Source organism: Eretmochelys imbricata, chromosome 4 (genome assembly GCF_965152235.1).
Source record: "Eretmochelys imbricata isolate rEreImb1 chromosome 4, rEreImb1.hap1, whole genome shotgun sequence".
Taxonomy (NCBI): Eukaryota; Metazoa; Chordata; order Testudines; family Cheloniidae; genus Eretmochelys; species Eretmochelys imbricata.
This window is the reverse complement of record NC_135575.1, coordinates 31532264-31556919: the sequence shown is the minus strand read 5'-3', so window position 1 is coordinate 31556919 and position 24656 is coordinate 31532264. Positions and strand designations below refer to the sequence as shown.

General features: G+C 41.7%; 1 protein-coding gene across 1 annotated transcript in view; it reads left to right on the top strand.

Annotated features, from left to right (window-relative positions):
- The first annotated feature begins 230 nt into the window (after window positions 1-230).
- PPP3CA (protein phosphatase 3 catalytic subunit alpha) overlaps window positions 231-24656 on the top strand; it is a 320751-nt gene continuing 296325 nt past the window's right edge. Inside the window, exon 1 of the mRNA XM_077815075.1 lies at window positions 231-460. Coding sequence (XP_077671201.1) covers window positions 403-460 — 58 coding nt within the window. The 5' untranslated portion in view covers window positions 231-402. The remainder of the gene's footprint in view (window positions 461-24656) is intronic.

Here is a 24656-nt window from a genome sequence, read left to right as displayed (position 1 = left end):
GAGGAGCTGGAGCAGCAGCCGCTCTGCTGCTGTGGGGGAAGGAAGCCCGAGGCTGCTGCATTTGTACCCTGATTATTTTTTTAAACTTATTTTTTCTGGCTGCTCTTGCCTGTTATTTATGCAAAAATATATAAATAAGGAAGCGAGTGGCGTGATTGAGATAAATAATTAAGTAGAGGAGGAGGCGGCGGCGGAGGAAGAAGGAGGAGGAGGAGGACGAGAAGAAGGAAAGCAAAGCAAAGCAAAGCAAAGCAAGCAGCAGGCAAGAGGGGCCGTAACTTTAACCACAGCCAAGGACCTAGAGACACTGACTGGCCGTTTGCTGCTGCAGCAGCCGTCTCAGCCTTGTGTCTGCGCTGTGTGAGGGAGAGAGCCCTTCCCTCCTGCCCCCGGCTGCTGGAAATGTCTGAGCATAAGGCAATTGATCCAAAGTTATCAACGACGGACAGGGTGGTGAAAGGTAAGTGCTGTGCCGTGCACAGACGGACACACACAGCCAGCTGTCTGCTTGCACTGCCCCGCCTCCATTTTTTCAAAATTTGGCTACCACCGTCCTCCAAGATCCTGTACGTCTCTCCCCCCTCCAAGGAACGGGGTCTGCCTATTTACTGTGGCTGCAGTTGTTAAATGGGCGAGCCGTGTTTGGAGGGGGGTGGAGGAGGCGGTGATTGGGGAGTGAATAGGGAGTAACTGCTGTGATAGATATAGGAAGTGGTGGCTGCTGGTCAGGGTTGTGTCTGGGGGTGGTAATTTGATTGATTGGTATCATTGCACTATTGACTCGGCGTTTGGGTTTGCTCGGGAGATCTCTCTGCCTAGGGCTACATTGCAGCATTTTCTCCCCCCTGCCTCCCCCTCTCTGCCTTCAGTGATTGCACAGGGCTCGCGCGAGAGAGAGGGGGAGCCCCAGCTTCCTTAGTTGCTGGAGTGTCTGAGGCAGAAGGGAGGGGAGGGACCAAAGCACAAGAGCCTGGCTCCCTCCCCTCCTCTGGCTACTTCTTCGGGCATTTCCCCCTCCCGCGCCTGATCCGAGCCCCTTTGGGTGGCTGGGTTCGCACGCAGACTCCGCTGTCTGTAGGCAGATCTTGTCACTGCCTTTCAGCTCCCCGCATGCATGAAAATGCCCGTAAATCCCCCGATCCTGACAGCTGGGGCTCTCCTTCCTCACCCGCCCCACTCCTCCCTCGCGTCGCTGACATATGTCCTCTCCCTTCCCTCTCTCAAACGTGCTGCTTGGTGGGGGGTGACACCTGGAGCCAGGGGTTGATTCACAGAGAATTCTCTATTCGGGCGAGGACGTTGCTTTAATGTGTAAGAGCCGGGGGTCCTTGCTGGTCTATTTCTCCACTCTTCGAGAAGGAGAATCCACCGATCTCTCTCTCTGTATACACAGTACACACCGAGCCTAGCCACCTAGCCACCAGCGTTGGTGGGGTGAGGAAGAACCTTTGCAGCAGCAGTGGGAAGTTCTTTTTTTTTCTTCTGGGCGATGCCATCTAGTCCAGTAGCCAAATGACTTTCGTTTAGGGAGGGGGACGTGACTCAAGAATGTGGAATATTTATCCAGGATCATCCTCTCTAGGAGATGAAAATGCATGTACTAGCTGCATAATACATGCTGAACATTAAGCACAGTAGAAGGCAATCCAAGCCACTTCCCCCATCATGGTTATTGTTTATGGTTTGGCCTGGTTGAATGTGAAGTTATCCAGCAGAGATACTGTTGTACATGCCCTTGTATCTTTGCATGTGTGTGCACATATCTGCGTGTGGGTGTTTCCCACAAATGAGTATAATCTCGGTGACTTCGCTCCATTGTAAAAACATACATATATGTTCTATGAGCTTGAATGCTCCAGGGCCACTCATTTGTTGGGTGACGTTTGTTGGGTGAAAACACATCTGAGAGTTTTCATTAGCCACACAAACACAGTGCACAGCAATAAAAGAATGTTTATTCCTGTATGGAACAAATGTGTGTGATTTTTTAATACATGTACAATGCTTACAGCAAATGTGCGTATTTCTGTGTATGTACGTAGGTGTAATACAGTGTATCCATCATAGGCTATAAACCTGTATTTATCTCCAGATTTTTTGGTGAAATATGGACCCCAAATGGGCTGTGAATGCTTCCAGAATCCAAGAAACTGAGAAAAAAATGGCTCTGTAGCATGCACAATTTCATGTGTTTTCTTGAGCATCAACCAAAACCAAATGTAAATCTTATTGAGAGATTCACCTCATTTAAATCTTTCTGTATTTTAATTTTCTGTTTTTTTCTTATTGTTTCATATCCAAGAGTTATTGTTTTTTTTTTTTAAAAGAAACTTGGTTGTATGCGCCATAGTAACAGAGTTTTAAAAAATGGAGTTTGCCTTTATCTTGTGAAATAAGAAATATTTGTTGCATGAGTTAGGCAATATTACATTGAATCATGGTCCTGTGACATCACACTAAAAGAGCAAGGATTTAAAAGTTTGTAATATATGACTATAGACTTTTCTGATACCCTTCAATTATAGATATCACAAACATTTCATACATTACAAATATTTTGCATAATGTCTGGAGTACACTAGTAATTGGGGGTTGAATGACGATTTCTTCTTAAATTTTGTGTTTGACTATGTGTAAAGGTAGGACCAAATTCTATGGACTTTACTCAGGGAAAACTTAAATTCAGTGGATATTCTTTATGAGTAAGAACAGATGCAGGATTTGACTTATGATCTTTTTACTTAAATAAAATCAAATCAAATCATCTTTGCTTTTATGAATGCCGATAAATAAAATTGCTACTTCTGCATTTAATAATAGACTCCATTACTGTTGTCTTTAAAGGTACTATAACAAGTCTAGGGTGGTGGTGTTTTGTTTTTTTTTAACACGGTGTGAGGTTTTAGTCTCATTATGACTCTTAACCTTAAATCACTTTTCACATTGTTACACTTCATTCTGTGTTAATAAGTATATAGGCTCCAAACTTCCCAGAAACACTATTTCCAAGATACCTTGACAGCACATATAGTTGGGATTTCTTACATTTTTTTTTTTTTAGATTTTGTGAGCATTCAGTCCACCAAACATTTAAGATTTTATTCCTTTTATGAAGTATTCATTAAGAGGAATTGAAGGAAGGAACAGAAATTGACCTAAATCATGCTTAGAAGATTTATTCATTCATCTGGCCTGATAGTTGTTATATGTCAACATTTTGTAGTTAATATTTGGATTCATTTAACTGGATTCATTCTTTCATTAAACACCAAAATCCGGTTAAATGCTTAAATGCAGAACCTGGAGTGAGTAATGCACAGTGAACTCTTAATAGGAGTACTTTTATATTGTATCATATTCATTTTAAATTGCATTCACTGAACTGCTTTTTTATTGTTTTAGAAGCATAAATGAAGAAAGATAGTAATGTAGCTTTTTTCACTTGTAATAACAAAACAAATGTGATTCTTAACTTAATTTAGTGCTGTAGGATTCCAGGTCCTGTATTGCATTAGTCAAAGTTATAGTGTTTCTTTTTTATAGGTCATTATCTATATCTTCTTGAGAGGAAAAGCTGAATAGCCTTGCAATGGTAAAATTAATAAAAATCAAATATTAAAACACACATGGAGATAATCAGTGAGCCTTAAATTGTAACGAAGAAAAATGCATAATTATTTGAATCCTTTGGACCATGTTCAGATATAACCAGTGCAAACTGAGAGGGTTTTTTTTTTTTTTTTAAATTCATAAATAAATAGAAAAATGGAACCTTATTTGGGGAAGAAACATTTTTTTGGTCATGTATGTAGGCTTTAGATTTGATTAATTCTTCTGACTGCACAAGAAGCAGTGGCTTTACCGGTCAGGATCTGATAATTTACCTACTGCAAAGTTATAAGTTTAGTTTTGAAAGATCACAATTAGTCAACACATGACAGAAGATGTCTTGTTATATCAAGATCTGCAAGCTTTGTCTGAACCTTAGGTAGGGACTACTACATAACAGTTAGTGGAGGGTTTGAGGGGGTGAGAATTCTAGCAGCTTTAAACAGATTGCTATATTGCTGACACCTGTTGGGTGGGGTTTTTTCTTTTTTTTTCTAAAGATACTGCTAAAGAGAGTGACTCTAAAGATGAGAAATGATTTAAGTACAAGTAAGCATTTCATACCCTGCCACTCGCATGGAATTTTCTAGACTATCAAATCGATTTAACGCAAAGTAAAATGTCCTGTCTTTATCGCAGTACAGTTAGGTGTTACTGAATGCTTTGTGAGATCTTGGCTTTCTCCTGCCTGCATTATGTCATTTGTTCACAATGGCACCTGACAGCTTATTGAGTGAAATCTTAATACTCACATGTCCGAAATTACTGTACAGTGAGCAATATGAAGAAGTAATTCAAACCCATGTATTAAAATGGCAAATTTTCAAAAGCAAATTCACTTTTTTGTAAGAGTTGACAAAAGTGTATTCTTGGGAATGGTAGGGAAAGAGTATCCTGCATGTCAGTCTGAAGGATACTATTATACTTCGGTCAAGCAATGGTTACTCCACTTCTTTCGCCTTAATCATTCTGATGCAAAGAGGGTTAAGAACTTCTTGCAACTGTAACCTAGACAAGTCAGCTTTAGATTGTTGGAATTAACATGTGATAATACTATTTTAAAATGTATTGTTCTGCAAACACCCATATGATTAGTTCAGTGGGATTACACATATGCCTAAAGCTGTGCACGAGCCTGAGTGTTTGCAGGATTGAGGCCCTTAAAACCTCAGTGTTGATGAAAGGTGCTGGCTTGAAAACCCTGTAGACTGAAGTCCTTCATGTGCCCGTAGAAAGGTATGACACAGATGCTGACAGGATAAGCTTCTCCATGTCACTCTCCTTATGAGCTTCTAGCCCATCCCTTGGGAAGAATATGTGGCTAATTATCCACACTAGTTTACCACTTGAAGCCTCTGAAACTTGCCAGTGGGGGTGTCAGTGTGCTAGGTTTGGCACTGGATTTTAAGTTGGGGATACCTGGCACTGGAAGCTGGGCTGAGAGTACTAACTCACTCCACAAAAGTCACAGAACAGTTTTCTGATGGCAGCATCTTTTGATCACTTGGCAAGATTTGAACCAGTGACCTAGAAGGGAAAGGCTCTATATCACATTACCAGTCTCTTCAGAATGTTCTACATTGCATTACAGTCTCCTGAAATGCTTGTGTTTCTAAAATATATGGATAGATTTATTTGTTTTTTGGTCTGGCCCGAACTCTCTGTATTTAAATATAATCTCTTAGGTATTGAGGGATAAAATATCAAACAAATAAAGTAGCATGTATAGTTACACTAGCATGTGTTCATCAAATCAGTACACTTTTTGTGGCTAGTCTTGATTTTTAGGTTCATATTTGTGTGTAGTGGTGACTGGTACCTATTGCTATGAGCAAGAGGATAAAGCTCAGTGGAAACTCTAAACCTCAGTACTTAGAAAAATGTATGCACTTTTTGTAGGGCAGTGCCTCAAACTGGAATCCAGAGCCCTCCCAGGTGTATTGCAGAACTGTTCCCCTTTGATGAAGCAAATGTAAGTCTTCAAGCACTGATGCTTCTCGCTGTCTAGAGCTGACACGAGGATATTTTTTAGGTTTTGTTTTCAGTTTTTTTTTAAACCAACTAAACTTTTAAAAATAAGACTTTCCATCCTTTGCAGCTGCTTCATGTATGTCTTGTTTGATGCTTCTTTGGTGTGAATGGAGTGATCCTCAAAACTGGTGAATTAGCAAATACACGTTAGGAATTAATCTTGTTAAGTGACCTGAATGAAGGGAGATTAGATACTTAAAATGCTTCTTTTCCCTGAATAGGAAACAGTAGACACACGAACAAGGAGTGTGGAGGGAGTCACTTGGTGGCTGATGTGACATTAATCTTGAATGCTTTTTATGATGTCTCCTTAATATTGTCATAATAGTACACTTGCATGTAATAAAGGATTGCACTTTCTGGACAGAAAGTGTGGGATCAGGTTTGGAGGGAGGAGATGCAGGAGACCATCAGCATTCAGCAGTATGAAAAACTGTACCACTGCTATCACTTGGGATTGTCTGCTCTTGATCCATTCTTTAAACTTCATATAAGACATTAAACATGCCCCGTGCCTCTGTTTTGGTAACTTTTTAGATCCCATTGCATTCTTCAAAAGAACAAAGAATCTTGACCCATCTGTCCTCACTCAGTAAAACAGGCCATGTAAACTACAGTTGAGGAAAGAATGATAACTGCATATTGCATAGTCCCTGCACTACACTTCGTCAAAGAAAATACCTTGGCTCACTTCGGTTCTTATATGTATTTGGCCTGATTGTGGTCCCACACTGGTCTAAAACAGGATTAACTCAGTGAATTCCATCAGTGGAATGCTGGTTGGTGTCTGTGTGTGTTTTTTTCAGACTGATCCAGTATGTGTAGAACTTGCACTGTGTGTACATAATATATACAACTAGTATTCATTTTTATTATAATAATATTGAAACAGTAATCTGAACAAGTTTAATCAAAACACATATCCTTCTAGAATTTTATTTGTGCAGTAATGTTGTTTCACTTAGCTAGTCATTAATTTGCTTAACCTTTGCTTAGCCATGAATACTATCATTTTTGTAAATAAAATCAATTAATCAAATAAACTTTTCACATCTCCCATCTAAGACCTTCTCTTGTACAAACCCACTGAAGGGAAACACAACTCATCTTAATTAGAACTTTGCTGTCTGGAGAGGTCTTTGATGGATGGTGAAGAACTGTCAGGCGGCTTTGTGAATGCCTCGAAGCCAAAGATTTTCTGGGGAAAGGCTTGGTCAAACGGTGGATAGAAAGTTTTCTACGCAATTGATAGCTCTGTGCTGACCCATGCTCTCTCCTATTCTGTGCTTGGTTTCAGACTGCAGAGGGTGCATGCTTTTGCTCCCATCAGTGGAGTTAGGAACTGTGAAAAGGGAGTTAATGCTGAGTGTTGTTAACCTTAATGTATGCAGCAAATTGTAACCTATTCTACCACTTTCCATTGGAGAATGCTGCATAGCACAGAGCAGCTATTTCTAACTTTCTTCTCTATTTCTTCTTCTCCACCCCTAAATCAGGCCATACTTATTTTTGTTGCATGCTTCTCTCTTGGTGCAAGTAGACACTTTTACTGTCTTGTTCTCCAATACGTGCCATGCAACAGAACGAGAGCGTATGAATAGTGAGATTAGCCTTCACTGGGTGTCTTTGGGGTCACAGTATTTCAGTTGCTCCCACAAGTTTCAGAAGCTTAGGCAAGCCCCTATTGTTCAAAAACCTTTAGAAATACCAGTTTGAAAATTCAGTTCAGCCATTATTAATAAGTAAGTGGTGGCAGTTTGCATTGAACTGCTTTATTCTCCAATGTGGCTTTAAAATTAAAAAGTGCCCTTTTGTCACAAGTTTCTGTGTAGTCACTTTTTGTATTTTTAAAAAGTACAAAAGTACTAAAATCTGGGTTTGGTACTGCATTTAAATATCAATGCTAGTTCTGACAAGAATGCTCAGGCAAATTGAAGTAACATCTCATGTTAAGGGCTATATTTCCTTCTGGTACCTGCGAAGAAGTGTCGGAGACACATTTTCTGCATTATTTATTTCTAAAAGTGTATTTTAAGGGATATTTATACAAATATGATTGAAGGCTCTTAAAACTTATAAAGTGTGCCCCAAAGGAAGCCACAACTTTCTAAAGAGAAACCCACTTCAAGGAGACTTCAGATAAAAGAATCTGAGAATGAACACTTTTTATGTGGTTACATGAGTTGAATTTAAGATGTTATTATGCATCCCATCAGTTCTCGAAGTTGAACACTTAACAACCATTTCCCCTTCTGATGAGTCAATACCTCCCTCACTTTCTCCCATAAAAGATCACTGATGGCCTGTTAGTCAATTACGTAATCATGATAAAATGTATGGCCCGAGCCCCGCAAATAAATGAGCATGTGAGTAAAGTTACTCACCTGATCTATCTTGCATTGAATAACCGGCTGTTCAGGTAATGGATCAAACATATATTAATGGAAAGTACAAAGCTCTGTTTCTTTTTTACTTTCTTTCTCTTCCCTTGCTGTGCTGCAGAGGTAGGACATCGTATGTGGAGAAACAGGGAGCAGAAGAATGCTTTGATTGTGAAAATTACTTCTAATTGCTAAAAACCTTTACTGCTGCTCTTCTCATTTTTTCTCTGCTTACTCCTCCACCAAAAAGTTGCCACTGTGGTGGTACCTCTTTGACACAGTAATTTGCATGCATTTTGAAACTGACTAGATCTATTTTTATAGGCAAGGTTAGGCATGTTAACGTTGGCATGGCAACCCTGCTGTATGAAGAGAACGTGACTCTTATTTATTTCAGATTTAACCAGGGTGCCAACAGGAGTTCGGAATAACGCAATTTATCTGTGGACCCTGGGGCAAAAATTCCAAAAGACAGACACACAAATCCTGTTTCTGATTTATTAGATAGTTTACGTGAGGTGGTTTTTTTTTTTTTAAAGGGTAAGATGCCAATTCTGCCTTGAGCATACGTGGGTTTTGGGAACTGAATTATTAGATTCCTATACAGTACAAAGCCTTTTACCGAAGCTTGAAAAAAATTTACTTGACGCTTCCTGGCCTAAGGACTACCCCTGCTAGCTAGGGTGAAGGAACTTGTGCGGCAGCGCCCCCTGCAATTTAAAAAAATAAAGCCGATGTGTGCTGTACTTAGTCACAGCCTCCTTTGTTTTCAGTTTGCTTTTCACTCTTCTTCCCTCCCCTGTTCGTTCTTTCTGTCCCTACATTGTGTTCTTTTCCTTTCCCTCTTCTCTCCTTCCCTGCTAACGCTATAGATGTGTATGCTCCTCAGTTTTGTATATACTTCTACATGTGCTTCCCTTTAAGCCAGAGGTGGGCAAACTATGACCCGCGGGCCACAGCCGGCCCGTGGGACTGTACTGCCCAGCCCCTGAGCTCCGGCCGGGGAGGCTAGCCCCTGGCCCCTTCCCCGCACCCTGAGCACGCCGCGCCGCCAGTGCTCTGGCCCACTGCTCTTGCCGGGCAGCGCAGCGGCGTGGCTGGCTCCAGCATGGTAAGGGGGCGGGGAGCGGGGTGGTCCCGGGGTGGCAGTCAAGGGACAGGAAGCAGGGGGTGATTGGATGGGTCAGGGGTTCTGGGGGTGGCAGTCAGGGGACAGGGAGCGGGGGGGTGGATGGGTCGGAGGTTCTGGGGGGGCAGTCGGGGCGGGGGGGGTTGGATGGGGCGGGGGTTCTAGGGTAGCAGTCAGGGAGCAGAGGGGGTTGGATGGGTCTGGGGTTTTCAGCGGGTGGTCAGGAGACGGGGAACAGGGAGGGTTGGATAGGGTGTGGGAGTCCCGGGGCCAGTCAGGCGTGTGGATAGGGGTTGGGGCAGGCAGGGGACAGGGAGAAGGGGGTGGGGGTTGGATAGGTGGTGAGGTCCTGGGGGGCAGTTAGGGGTGGAATTGTACATACTTCAGAATTGGATGATTAGATTGTAGGTTTCTTGGGGCAGGGCCCAGGTATGTGGTATGTGTTGTATCTTCTGTGAAGTGCTTAGCACACGTGTATGTTCTGTAAAGTATTAATTGTCAGTCTCCCCCATCCACGCAGTCATGTGTGGCTTGGAACCTAATGCCAGACACCTAATAGCCAGAGGACTAGATGAAGATCCAGGGATGATGGTCAGGTGAGAAGCTAAGACCTCTCTTCCGCCCCTCCCCCACCGTGAAATGGGGAACACCTAGGGTGACCAGATGTCCCGATTTTATAGGGACAGTCCAATTTTGGGGGCTTTTTCTTATATAGGCACCTATTACTCCCCCCCCCCCCACCTCCATCCCGATTTTTTTTTTTACACTTGCTATCTGGTCACCCGAGGAACACCTGCCAGATTTCGTCTGTGGACCTTTTTCAGGGTTCTGTTTATCTTGTTACCTCTGGCTAATAGGTCTCGAATCTCATTAAAGCCTTCAACATCAGGTAACAGCTACAAGAGACAAGACCGCTATTTCGGTGTTCTATCCAGCCCCCATGTACAAATCCACCTACTCCCAGAGCCTCCTGACTACTGTGAGGGTGCTGCTCGTTTGGCTGTGCATGGCTGCTATCTTCTCCTGCAGCTTCGGATTTCTTTTGCATCTTCCCCTGCTAATGACTATCTCTAGTGCCTACCTCTGCTGGTGCCCATAGCTTTTCCCAGGATCTAATAGAGCAAAGTTGACTTGACTCTTGTGGTTTCATTGTTGCTTGCAAGATGCTCCATGGCAGCTCTGAAAACTCTCAGCGTGCCTGTCAGTTTTTGCAACTTGGAAAAGTGCTGAGCAACAGCCTAGGCACTGGAGCGGACTGTCTGCATACTTCAGAAGACCCCACTGCCGTGGCTTACACTCTGCTCATGTTCGGAAGTTCACCTGGGCGACCAAAAGGGATATACTTTAGCTGGCAGGGGGACGGGGAGGGGTTGCTTACATGCTGCCGAAATGGATGGTATTCGCCCAGGAAAGTTTCTTCATCACCACAGATCAGTGGGTTTTTCAAGTCTTGCTTCTTGCACTTCTAAACATCCTTTGTAAAGAACATATTGTAAAGCAGCCGAAGAGGGTGGGGAGGAGGAATTATGGTAAAAAGAATGTTAAGGGATTGATGGATTTTTTTTTATGAAGTAGCAGCTGTTTTTCCCAATATCCCTCATATTTTAAGAGGCAGAACAATACAAAAGGGCATATTGAGGCGAATAGAACAAAAAATCTGATGCAGTATAGAGTTGTCTAAATGAAAAGTGCAGGATTAATATAAAATATTTGATCGTTCAAACCATTATTGGGATAATATGACATGTCAGTCTTAAAATCTACATGATCACTTATTAATTTCCCCATCCATTGTTTTGTGAGATGCAGCTTAGCCAATTTATAGCAGCTCATTACTTGTATAGATCAAAATACAGTAGTACTTGCCTTGAATTGGCTGAATTGTTGTGAACAAGCATGTTGTATTTTGGTTTCTTTCATGAGTTCTGCTACGCACAAGGTGAGATGAAAATCCAAAATCTACAGATGGTGTGGGCTGTACTCTTCACTGAAGAAATCATTCTGACTATTTAAAACATAAATTGGTGATGGAACAAGTGCTGCATAAATACTTGACTCTGATGCCACCGCATCTATGCAGTATTGCCATGAAATTGAAACATACTTTGAATTTCTGATCCGAATAATGAAAATAGCATGTGCTGACAAATATAGATTGTGGTATTGCAGATAGACCTTCAGGTTCCCACAAAGCATCGTTCAGTTTATTTAGTTAGCAATTCTGCATGTGGCTTTCATATTTGGCTTTTATTTTAAAGCTTTTGAGTTTATTTCCCGTTTTAGGACCATTTATCTGGGCTAGAAAGGATTTCCTTCCAAAATAATGGGCATTTCAAAGCATGAACATTCCAGCAGCCACACCGTGGGTGACAGACGATTGCAGAATCTTCTTCCCTCTTTTCCTTTACCTCTTTCCATTACAGATATAAGGAGCGCTTTATTTATTTTGGGAGAGTGTATTATGCCCCTGCTTGCAAACCCATGGTATCTCTAAAATGTATGGGAGTCTGAGATGTGTTTCCATTCTACATCCAGCTCAAGCATATTAATTATAAAACATATTGCAAAATTGTTAAGGTATGGGTCCTCATTCATACCATCTCTTTAGTCCTCCCTCTGATTTTGCAGTCTTCAGTGGCTTTCTTAGGCCTATAAAATATATGTGAATGCAGTTCCCATAGAGATTTCCTGGTCTTGAGTTATAGCTTTTTGAGACTCTGCTTCTCTCAACCTTTCAGTTTGATTGTTCCTACTAGGAGTTCTCTCAAGGTGTGGATGTGTGCTAGTGGCATCTGTCAGGTCTCTGCACTGCTGGGTGGGTGAGCAGAGGTGAGCTGTACTGGTGCACTTTATTCTAGAAACAGCAAGAGTTGATCATGGGCAGTAAATGCTAGGTTCCAGGGTGAGTCTTTATGGACACCTTTACTTTTCCCTTACAGTTTTCTGTCTTGATGTTAAACAGTGTCTCGGCAGAAGAGAAAGTGGGCCATACTGGGTAACTCACAAACCCTCTGTTCATACATCCATATGTGTGGCCCCTTCTTCCCCCCACACTCCCCTCTTATCTTCTTGAGAAATCGAAGGTACGACACATCTGGTACTACTGAGAGGACATTTATAAAGCTTGGGTGTGGCTGAGGAAGTGCTCTTGCTGTCTTCAAATGAAAAGCTGCTTTGTCGGCCACCTTAGTTTGTGATGTTGCCATATCACTGTCAGATGCTTTTCGGTAACAAACTGGGACTGTCTTGTCTGTTCTTATTTCAAGGTGGCAACTGTAATATCCCATTCTAATGACCAAATGCCTGCAATGTTTCAGTTCCCATCACTTTTTAGGGGATGAGGGTAACAAAGAGAACTTGAATCTGAAACTATTCAAAATAAGAGTCTGAGCATTTTCTAAAAACGTTTTGAATCATTTCACACCATTTCTCCCTCAAGTTTGCTAAGTTTCAGTCTGATGCATGCAATCTTGTTGTCTCCATGTTGATCCCAGGGTATTATGAGAGAGACCAGGTGGATGAGGTAGTATATTTATTGGACCTCTCTCTGTTGGTGGGAGACACAAGCTTTTGAGCATACACAGAGCTCTTCTTCAGGTCTAGGAAATGTACTTAGAGTGTCACAGCAAATTAACAACTTTGCTAGATACTAAAAATCATGGTCTGAATAGTTCCTGGAAATTCATGATAAGTACTTATGCTAAACAATCTGTTCTACCTTGTATTTAGCTGTGACACTAAGTACATTTCCCAGACCTGTGTAAGCCTGAGAGCTTGTTGCTGCCACCAACAGAAGTTGCCCAATAAAAGATGTTACTTCACCCACCTTGTCTCTCTAAGTTTCAGTCTGATGTAAATTACAATGGTCCTACTGTATTAGAACACCTGAAATAGCGCAGCTGGCAATTAACTACAGCGACACTTGCAGCCATAGTTAATGATAGCAAATGGGAACAATGTTATGCTATGTAGTAACTTTTGTCCTTAATGTTTCTTCCATGCTCTTTTAAATTCAGGGCACTGATACAGGAATAGTCTTGCATTTTGTGAGACTCTTTGGAGATTTTCTAAAGCGCAGATGGCAATTTGGCTATTGAAAGTCAAAGGGACTTACGTGCCAGTTGGCAGTTCCCTTTGAAAAAGGACTTAGGCACCAAACTGCCAGTGCAGGTCAAAGGTGCCTACGTCCCTTTGGATTTCACTGGCGGTTAGGTGCCATTTGGCACTTGTCTTTGAAAATTTTCCTCTTTAAGAGCCTGATCCAAAGTCCATTGAAGTCGAAAGAGGTCTTTCCATTGACTTCAATAAACTTTGAATCAGGCCTGAATTGCATAATTTTATGATTGATTGCCATCTTTGTTCTTCTTCCTTACCTTCTATCATTTGTTCCCCACTTCTGTATCTTGTTTTAAAATAGATTGTAAACCTCTTGTGTTTGTACAATGTAACCCACACACCTTCTGGGTGTGGTGTTCTGTCCCATCCAGTTGGCACCAAAACCACTTAGAGAGAGAGAGAGTTAAAATGAGTCTGCTATACAGCCTTAGCTAAGAGCCAGTTGGATTTTAGCTCATGTGGTAGAGGCTCGTGCACTGACATCCTGGTTCAATCCCGCCCGCTGATGACCGAGATCTGTCGGTATTACAATAGCACATCCGGTGCATTTCTGATGATGGTTGGGGTTTGGATGCTCCTGGAATACAAATAAGACATGCCTCTGTGTGTGTTAAGTATTTCCCCTTCTTGTAGGAAATGGAGCATGTTCTTCTCTCCACATATCTGAGAAATGTAAACCATTTCTTTTTAAACTTGAGGAAATTTGCTCTTTTAGCTTGATTTGTTTTGAAAGACAGCAGTGGACTCTCTAGCTGTTGTTTTTGTATGTAGTTCTTCTATGTACTATCCATTTTAGAACTGAACATTCATAGTTAAGTGCAGTCAGGATGCCTTAAACATGTAAACTCTCCTAATATATGTAACTTCCAGCTGTTACCTGATACATTGGATTTTATACACAAAGAAAATTTTAATGTTAAAAATCACATCTGTAGCCCCATAAACTTAGATAGCAAATCGGAGCAAGGCATATTCCCTGCCCCAAAGATCTTGCAGTTTAAGACAGACAAGGCACAGTACAACAGTTGGAGAGGATTAGTGATGAGGAGAGCAGTGTAAAAATGATTAATGGAATGATTAATGATTAATGGGCTTTAAGGAAGAAAGAGAAAGGGCTTCTTGGACAAGTAGCAAGGGAAAGTTACAAGCATGTGGATCAGTTTAAAGTAAGGTGTGAAGCCAATACTGAGAGATTTCAGAGCAGCAGCCGTGTTAGTCTGTATTCGCAAAAAGAAAAGGAGGACTTGTGGAACCTTAGAGACTAACCAATTTATTTGAGCATGAGCTTTCGTGAGCTACAGCTCACTTCATCGGATGCTGAGAGAATGTGGAGAAGTATGGGGAAGGGAGACAGTGTTCGAGGGTGGGGAGCTTGAATTTGATTGTACGAAGAAAAGCTCACAAAGGAAATCGATTCGGGCTTCTGGGTACATAGGCCCCTTATAGCTACCTTAAATTGTGTTCTGACTATCTATAAATGTTATCCCCAACTTATCTACAGGCACTTAAACAATACAACCTTTAAAGATCTCTGCTCCCTGCAGCACATCTTAATGAATTAATTTTTCATAAAGGAGAAAAAATGCCTACTAACCTGGCTAAACAAGGTTTCCTTTGGGTCCATGTTGAAATACATTTACACATGCCCGAAGGTGGCGTAAACTCGTTTTATAGGTTAGGTTAAAGTGAGAAAATTTTAACTTTGGCCAATGGTAGTTTTTGAATGCCAAGCATGCTTTAAATTATATTCAAATTTAAGAATAAAAAACCCATAATTTTGATGCCTTGACTTTTTATTAAAAAATGTCCCATATCACGCCTGCATGAACAGAAAGTATCACGAGCTCTGACAGGTATAGTAGTGGCGTAAGGTCATTTGGCATTTGTTTTGGTTTAAGTGTCAAAGCAGGTAAAGAACTTTTTATTTGAAATCCAAAGGAACACAAAGAGTTAATCCATGACTATAAAGAACTGTACATTAGGGAACACCAAATCCCAGTTCTTTTTAACCTGGTATTGCTATTTCCCTAAGGCCAGGAACCTCAGGTGGCAGCTGCCTGGCAAGTAAATAGTATTTGCTGTTTACTACATAGAGATTAGCGATATCGCTCTCATTAAACTCTATCAGTGTTTAATTTCTCTGTGGTATGAGCATCACACAGCTTGTATTCACAGACACTGGATTGCTGCACTACATTATTAGTTTAAGCTAACCTTAGAAATAATGTCCACTGCATCAAGTAAAACCACAGTAGAAGGCTATTCTGTGGCTATCTTGGGTATTATCCAGTTACCATGCTTTTTTTGATGCCATGAAACTTTACAGGCTTGTCTGTAAACTTTGCAGGAACATTTGGTTCTATAGTGGTAGCAGTAGCAATAGTCTACACTCTCTCTTCCATAACTTTTTAAAATATATTCCTCATTATGTGTATTACTTAACTGTTGGAGATGCTGATAATTTAAATACAATGATCAAATCTATATTTCACACTCAAAGGCCAGTAGACTTTTTTTAAGCATGTCTGCTAACCAGAGCCAATCAGTGACATTCGTAGCAAGGAGGCATTGATAGATTTTGGTGGTCTACCATGAATATGCCCATGTTGAAATAGTTCCAAGAGATCTTATAGCTGAAATGATTTTTAATATAAGTGACTGCTCAGAGAGAGTATCTGTATGGTGTTCTTTACAGTGCTCTTTAACCCAGGTTGCTCTTAAATCCAATCATTGATAGGTCTCCAAGGAAGGAATTTTTCCTTGATGTTATTCTGAAAGACCCGCTCAACACGTGTTAACTTCTTTAGAGGAGATGCTATTTTTATCTTGTGTTTATTAGAACATAGCTTTAGCTGTGAGCATTATAGTGAAGATATTAAGCATGGGATTTTTTCCCTAAGACTGATTTATAAACTTCCCTCCCCCTCTGCCCCCATTGATGCAGAGAAGCTATTATATCCTGATGCCCTCTGATATCCTGAGCTCTGTAACTGAAAGCAGCTGTCAATTTGTGCCATGGGTTAACATCTGAAACTGCCGAACAGTTGTCTGCAAATGTATAAAATACATCAGGTGTTCAGCCAGTGTCCAGAGTTGCACTTGTAGGTTTCAGTGTGTGAAGAGTTGAACCCTGTTTGTGTATAGGATAAATTGGGTAGGTGGACTAATTATTACTCAACTTGCCTTAACAAGCCCCTCTCCATGATCATAAACATAGTAATTATGCACATGAACGAGCATATGCAAAACTAGGCTCTGATCCCACAATGACTTCCAAGAAGGTAGACCCCAGTGGGGACCTATGTGAACCCAGGAGTCTGTTTGTGTGGACCTCTTTGCAGGATTGGGGCCTTAGAGATCACCTTACTGAAATAACAAAAGACACTTGGCTTCAAACGCAGAAGCTCTACCATTTTTGCTAAAGGAAAATCATTGGTATAAGAAGCACTGATTTTTTTTTTCCCCCCAAGCCTTCAACCACAATAAGGCTAGTCAACTTGTATAGGAGTTGAGATTAGGTGCTCTGTCTAGACAGATGAATTTGTGAAAACATTTTTTAGTGTTTCCGCTATAGAATGAATCACTTTTTATTTTGGGCTTGGGTTGAAAAGTGTGGTGCATACCGCTTTGTATCATTTCTTCTAAAATGGAAACATTCTTTTCAGGGCTCATGTTTTTTGCTCACAAGTTTCACGTTTTCTGAAAAATCTCCCTATTTTTTAAAAGCAGAATTTCTCCGTTTTTCCCATGAAAGGAATTTATAAATAAGTGAATAAAATCCATTGGTCAAGTAATATAGTTGCCATTTCCTAAAAAACAATCTTCTATTTAGAAGTATTATAATTGCTGAATAACTGTTTTCATGCAATCCCTTAAGACAACTTTTGTTTATTAAATGGGGCATTCTGAAGATAACTCATGGGTAGAAATAATCTTGCTTTTTCACCTAGCTCTTGGTCACTGGAGCCCTCACTTAAAATAAATGAGCCTTTGCATGTCCTGGGTGTGCCAAATACCCTGCATGGTGAGCACAACTTTGTATCATTAGCCAATGCTTCAGAATTACCCTAGAGCTTCTGTACAATACTGACTTCAAATACAATTTTAGGGCGTTCAGAAAAAATACACTGAATTGATTAATTGCAACTGTGCTGTATCTGACAGAGTTCTGTAAAAGTGTATTAAGTCAGAACTAGGAAAAATACACAAATGGCATATGAATGACCTTCTCCTTAAACTTGACTCTGATGTGAAGGGAAAGGTGTTTTCTTTCCTTAGGGTTGTTGTGTGGGCTTAGTAGTGATGTCCTGTTCATTCTTCCACCAGTCTGGGGAGGTTCTATTCCTGCAGCATTGCTGACACACTGCTCCCTTTTTAATAGAAGCCCCTGTAACAACACTTTTTGTTCAGAATCCCAATATATCTAGCAGGACCTTTACCAGTACAAGGGGTTGACAATGGAAATCTCTTGAGTGTGCTGGATCCAACGCAACATCGTTTGAGATTCAACTTGGCTAGTGAATCTTGACGGTGAGGCGGAATTTTTTTTTCTAAATTAGTGTTGCTCTGGTTCGTCTTATAATTTAGCATGTTCTGCAAAGGCAGAAAGTACAATAGAGGGAAGCCAGGAAGATAGAGGGGCTGAAGACATTTAGTTCAAAAAGTTTTTGGGATAAACTTGTACCCTTAGCCAGTAGGGTTGTAACATCAAAGGTTTTAAGGATGGGTTGCCGTGTTAAAGTGGTCTGTTAATGGGAAAGTCATAATGCACACTTCATTTTAAACCTGATCTTTAAAAGAAAATCATCAGCACTACACAGACCACACCAGCCAGGTTGAAGCATTATGAAGACTCACCAGAGGCTGCCACGAGGACATGTATGCCAGGTGGTCACCTGCCACTAAATACCGCGTCAACAGTAAATTCAAATATTTTAAACATCACAAACTGTACACTAAAGTGGGGGGAGAGGGGGATTTAAATTGCATGGTGAAGTGATCAGGTTTGAAAAGATGCTTTTTTTGTTATGCAGTAATTATAGCAATCCATATCCCTAACTGGCTTTCGTATTCTTTTACCTTTCTTCAAGATTAAGGAGTTTGTGCCTGTTTAGTACAAAGAAAATATCTGTTTGGTTTCTGCAGCGTGCACTTCTGTACATCTAGAGACAAGCTGATAGGGAAAGAGTTTCTGGGGGGAGATAAATGTAGTATTTTTATTAAATGGGACCTTAATTCTAATGTCTGATATTTTATTACTGCAGGTTACCTAATTTTTAGTAAAACAAAAATGATTATCTAGCTACTGTAGAGTTTCATAGATTGTGGCAGAATATTTAAATCCATCTTCATTCATGTGGATATCTTTTTGCTGTGGTCTCCGCTTAGGGGCAGGCCACGGGGTAATGGTAAGAGTGCAGAGATTCATGTGGCTGATGCGCTGGTGCGTGTTCCTTATTTTGGCAACCTTTTTGGTCATACGTTATCCTCCTAGTGCAGAGTTTCTGTTGTTCTTAATGGGGTGAATACATGCATCAGACTTCGATTTATGATAGCTTGACAATTTGAACCATGCAGAATATAGCTGTGGTGCTGTGGCACTTTCATAAAGGCAGACAAGTCGCTATTGCGAACTCAGGTGAAGCATTTTCAATATGTTGTATATCTTTTTTTTCTTTTTTTTTTTTCCTTTTTATTGGCATTCCACCAATACAACGGATACAACAGGATGTAATCTACCAGTTGGAACACAAGGTTTCTTGAACCGTAACGTGTTTGGGGGAAGATGATTTTTTTGTTAGCCTTCTACTCCTAATCCCATTAAATAGTTCCTTCTCTGACCTGAACATCCATCTGTGCCTTAAGATAGAACCTTGATGGTAATGTGCTCATTGTATTGCCAGGTGAATCTCTCTTACGCAGGTGGCAGCAGTAACATTTAACACGCAGATGCTGGAGGGCTAGACAGCAGACATTTCAAAAGCACTTGCGTCACATTTTCAAAAATGATTTAGGCTTCTCAGTCTCATTGACAGAAAATGAGACAGGGTTCCTGAGGGCCTAAATAAGTCACACGAGACTTGGGTGCTTCTGAAAAGTGTACCTGAACAGTCTACTCTGCTTGATGTACTTGCCCCCATACTTGCTTGGACTCTTCAAGTAGTGAAGATCTCTTCTTTCATTGCTGCTGAAACTCTTAAACCATACACAAATCTTTTGTTATGAGCAGTCAGGCATCTCCAAAGAAAACTGAAAAATGGAAAGCATGCCACTAAAACTTTTTTTTTCTCTTTGAAATAAACATGTTGAAATATCTCCAGTGATACTGTTGCCCATGGAAATGTTAACTATGCAAACATCTTTTTTGCAGATATCAGACTTTTACTTGAGTTTCCTTTCTTTTAGAGTAGGAGGTGAAACTACAGGGAAAACTGGTGACATTTCATAACATGTTACAATAACCTGTAACAATGAATAGAAGGGGTACGAAAAAGAAATGCATTGCATTAGTTCTAATAAAAAGGGCTTCTAACACCACCCAAAGACCACTCCTGGGCTCCGTTAATCTACTGAATCCAGCCATCATTACAAACTAAGTCTCCACATTATGTAATATTCTCCAGATATCTTGGAAATGTTTGCATATCTTGTCAAGCTAGTAAAGTTATTGACATTTTGTTTTATATCTCTTGCTCCTGGATAGTCTGATTATATACTTCGGAAAACTGGGCCTCTCTAAGTTTTTGGGATTGGGCCTACTCTCATGATCTGGCTTACCAGAAGTTATCTTTCTGTTCATAAATCCTGTCCATCCTTTGAGATGTGTGCCCTTTTTTTGGAGCCAGTAGCCAAGCTATCAGCCAAAATATATGTCGGTGTAAGCGGCGGAATAGTTCCGCTATTGTGGGGAACTTTCCTGGCTTCTGTGCTACCCCAGTGAAGTGGGCTAGCGAAAGGATCTGAGTCCTCGCTCCCACTTCCTTTACCCAGTGGCCTCCCTGCCCTTGAGGACGCCCCTTCCACTCTCCTGTCTGGCAGAGTCCTCGTAACCCCACCAAGGCTGGGCCCAGGATTCCTGGGGGGCTCGACCCCCAACCCTGCTGTGGTCACCTAGGACAGGGGCTAGGGTGTCCCCACTCCGGGGTACTCTTCTGCACTGGGCACTTCTCTGACCCACTGACCATTACATACAATTTAAAGCAAATGCAAGTTATTTAATCAACAATTAATTTTAAAGAGAATAAGGACAAATGGGAAAGGTTAAAGGAAACACATCAACCCGCTCTGTGGCAGGGAACATCACAAACAGCGTCTCTGGAATGTCAGGGCAGTTCACAGTCTGTTCCTTGTAAGTCCCAGGCCTCCTGCTCAGGCCCTGGCTGTGCTGCAGGGATGCTGTGGGTTGGACGCTCGCTCTGGTGGTGGCCACATGCTCTCAGGCCCTAAGTGATAGGACCCTTTTTACCAGTGTCGCTCCTGCCCTGGCGGGGTTATGATCCAAGCCTGGCCTGCAGAGCCCATTGGCTGAGGCATCTCCCTCTGCTGGGCCTGCTGCCCAGGGTCCCCCCTCGCTCTCCCCAGCTGCTCACCGCACCCAGCTCCAGACTGCTCCAGCCACAGCTCCACCACTCTGTCTCTGCACTGCTGCTGCTCTGCCTCCAGCTCCCTGGGCTGCTTCTCCGGCCCCTCTGGCTCTGAGTGCTGCAGCTCTGCTCCCAGGACAGGTCTGCTCTGCAGGCTGCTTCTGTGACTCTGCTCCCAGCACTGACCTGCTTCCTGGGCTGCTTTTCTGGCCCCTCTGGCTCTGGTTGCTGCAGCTCTGCTCCCAGGACAGGTCTGCTCTCTCTGGGCTGTGCCTCTGGCTTTGGGGCTGCAGCTCTGCTCCAAGGACAGGGTCTGCTCTCTCTGGGCTGCTTTTCTGGTCCCTCGGGATCTGGCACAGTTCTGCTCCCCAGCTTAGCTTGGGCCCCTGCTTTCTCCTTAGCTCGGCCCCACTCCGTCTGACCCAGGCAAATCCAGCTCACATGGAGGATGGGACCTCCCTGGCTTCCTGACTCCCTGATTAGCTTGCCCGCTCTGTCATTCAGGCTGACCTGGAGCATTGGCCTCTCCCCATTGTTCCTGTGGGCTGTCAGTCTCAGGGTCCTGATTCCCCATCGACCCTTCCCCTTTGAGTACTGGGAGCTAGCAACTAAACCACCCCCACTGAATGTTAGTAAGGGGGCAACAGTCCCCCTACATCAGCATAGCAGTTGCAAAAGGTGGAGCTAGTCTCGGAGAACTTCACCATTCTTGCTCATTCAGACTAAACCTCTACTTCTCTCCTTAAGGCTGCATTGAGATTTGCACTTTATCGTGCACCTTAGTCCTGTTTTAAGTCTTATTGCACCACTCTGCAATTTATCACCTCTATCTGTGTGGGCTGTTACAAATGAATGTGTGTGCATAATACACCTGCAGAAATTGAGTACAAAAGAGATTAATTGTTTACATTAACAGTGATTTAAGCTGACTGTTTTTTATTTATTTCCACCCTCCCCCCACTTAAAGCATTCTTCTCAAGATGAGAATTATGAGGGAGAGAAGGGAGGTGAGAGGACCAAGGGATATTTTGAGCCCTCCTTGATTTTTCTCTCCTGCCAGGCCAAGAATGGTGAAAACTGGCATGCTTTTCTGGTCATGGTCACTTGCACAGCCTGGATACACTCTCTCCCATTCTGCTTTCAGAGCAAGGCAGTCAGCGGGGAGAAGTGGATCAGGAAGTAACTGTTGGCTCTAACAAAGACACCCCTTTCCACAGCTGATTTTGTTTTTAGTGGAAACAGTGTAAATTACTGTGGTTGATTGCACTATTCCTTATAAAGTGGTAATGGAAACTAGAGAAAATCCACATGGATTTCAATGGCTTTGTGTTTGCAACACAAACAAATTTTGTATCCTGGCAGAGAGATGAGAAAGCATAACTTAGCATTCCTGGGCACAGAGTTAAGTCCTTGGCCCAAGATCACCTGGCAGGTTGACATAGTTAGGAAAAACCTAGGGCTCCTGACTCTAAGTCCACTTCCGTGTTCTTTACATCAAGCTGCCTCTCAAAACAGAGTGAGTTGTCTTCTAAGTCATTCTGATATTGCTTGTGTGGGAAGGTCAGTTGCGTCAAGCATATCTCATTACCTGCCAAACTTCCAAACCCCTTGCACACTGGGAGCATGTATGTGATTCTCTGGTTATGTGGTGTTCATCTCTTAGACTGTGATTTGCTTCCGTACAGGTTAGGATGCACTCTTTAAGTGAGATGGGTTGCCTTATGTGGATGAACGTTAATTTCAATCGAGTTTGGTTGGGTTTCAGACCTATTTATTTGGCCTTCCAGATCTGGCACTTGGGTGTAAGACTTCTCTAATTTGTACTTCACATAGGTGGTCGCTGCTTCCCTTTTCTGATGGGGAGTATTTACCACCTGTAACAAAGCTGTACTAGGGTTGCTTCTGATCTTTAGAAAGTGGGCAGGCCAGTCATAGTGCAGTATTCAAGTATGCTGTGCACATGGGAGGCTGCGAGTTGGGGCTCTGCTTTGTTCTTATCGGCAACTTTGTGTTTCCGTGATTTCTGTCTCTATGAAAATTTTCATTCCAACTTTGGTGAAAATCCAAAATATCTCCAGCATCAGAAAATAAACATGAAAGGCTGAAGCACCTCATTTGAACAATCACCTGGGGGCAGGCCCACCTATTCCCCAAAGATTCCCCAAAGCCTTTTGTAGATCTTGCTATATCTTAAAACAGACAGGGTGTGCGTTACTCTGGAATATCCTCAGGCTTTGAGCGTGATGTTAGGTGAACAGCCAAACAGAGTAACACAGTCCTCGAAGACTGGTTATATCCCAGTATGGTACATACTGTTGTATTTTACTATAGCTGAACAGTGGTTCTCTCTCTCTCTTTCTGTGTGTGTGTGTGTGTGTGTGTGTGTGTGTGTGTGTGTATATATATATATACACACAAGGGGGGACACATTCATGGTGATTATGAATTATTGCACAAAAACAATAGTTACATGCTCTTAAATCATTTTGTTTTAAAGGAAGCTTTTTAATATTTTCGTTTTTGTTTGTTAAGAGTATACAATGCACAGATGCTTTACCCTGTGGAGTCACATATTGAGACACCTGCTTGAAAACAAGTCTACATTGAATTCTTTGAAAAGTTCAGCCTTGAATATATATGTTGCTCTGTGCCCCAAATTGAGGAAATTGAGTGCATTTCGTTAAAACAAGAGAATCATTACAGCATCAGGAAGGGGGATTAATAAACTCACTCATTGGAGTAGAGGCAAGAATTTAAAAGAGCAGCCTTCCTTTTAAAGACTCATGGAAATGCTTGAGAAACCCTGTGCAAGTGTTTAAATTAACTTTTCATAACATTATATAGCTTGCTGTTTTAGCAAAAATAGGGACTGAGGGGATTTTGTTTGTTTATACAATAGGTTATACTCTGGACAGGAGATAGAGCCTTTATGGGGGGGGGGAGTTTAATTCAGAAGTGAAACCCATTCCTATTATTTTTCCTTTCATCTTGTCTTTTACATAAATGTACTGAACCGTGTTGATTCTTGATGTGGTTGGCAGGACAATGAGAACGAGTTGTGCTGACAGGTGAACATGCTCTGAGTTCTAGCAACTCTGGCAGATCAGAGCTGTTTTGAAAAATACCAAGTTGTAACTTGTACAAGAAGTCAGAGAATGAAGGACATGCTTTATCGATAAAACTTGCTCTGAAGTAGTAATGAATGCCTTTCTTCTAACTGGATGCTAGGGTTGGGGTTTTTCTGTTTTTGTATGTGTGTGTGTGTGATAGGATTTTACTTTAGGGGCATTAAAAACATAAAAATCTGAATTTACAAAAAACATCTTGTTTACCTTTTTAAAAAATGTTGTACTGCTAATACAGACAAGAAGTAAAGTGCAGAGGAGTTACAAAAAATTTAAAAATAGTGGGGTGGAATTTAATGTTTGTGTCTATAAAGTTAAAACACACAAGTATGTGTGTATTTAATAAAATGCTTAATTCTCAAAGAATACTAGTAACTGGCTCAAAGTGAGCAGAGGGATATGGCCATTTCTCATCTAAATTGCTCCTATTTTCCACTGAAATTATCAAGTACCTTGTATATAGCTAGAAATAAAATTCCAAACAGCTATGTGAGCTGTACTTTGAGCACACACAACTTTTTTTTACTGAGACATTTTAGAGTTTTTCCCCAAAGAGACTGACTGGTCGCGAGTGGACCCATCCTTTCAAACAGAAGAGGTGGTCTCCTTAGAACAAGTTGTACCATGACAATTGATCGTTGTTTTTTTGGGGGGGAGGGGGCGAAGAGGGAGTGTTTAAACC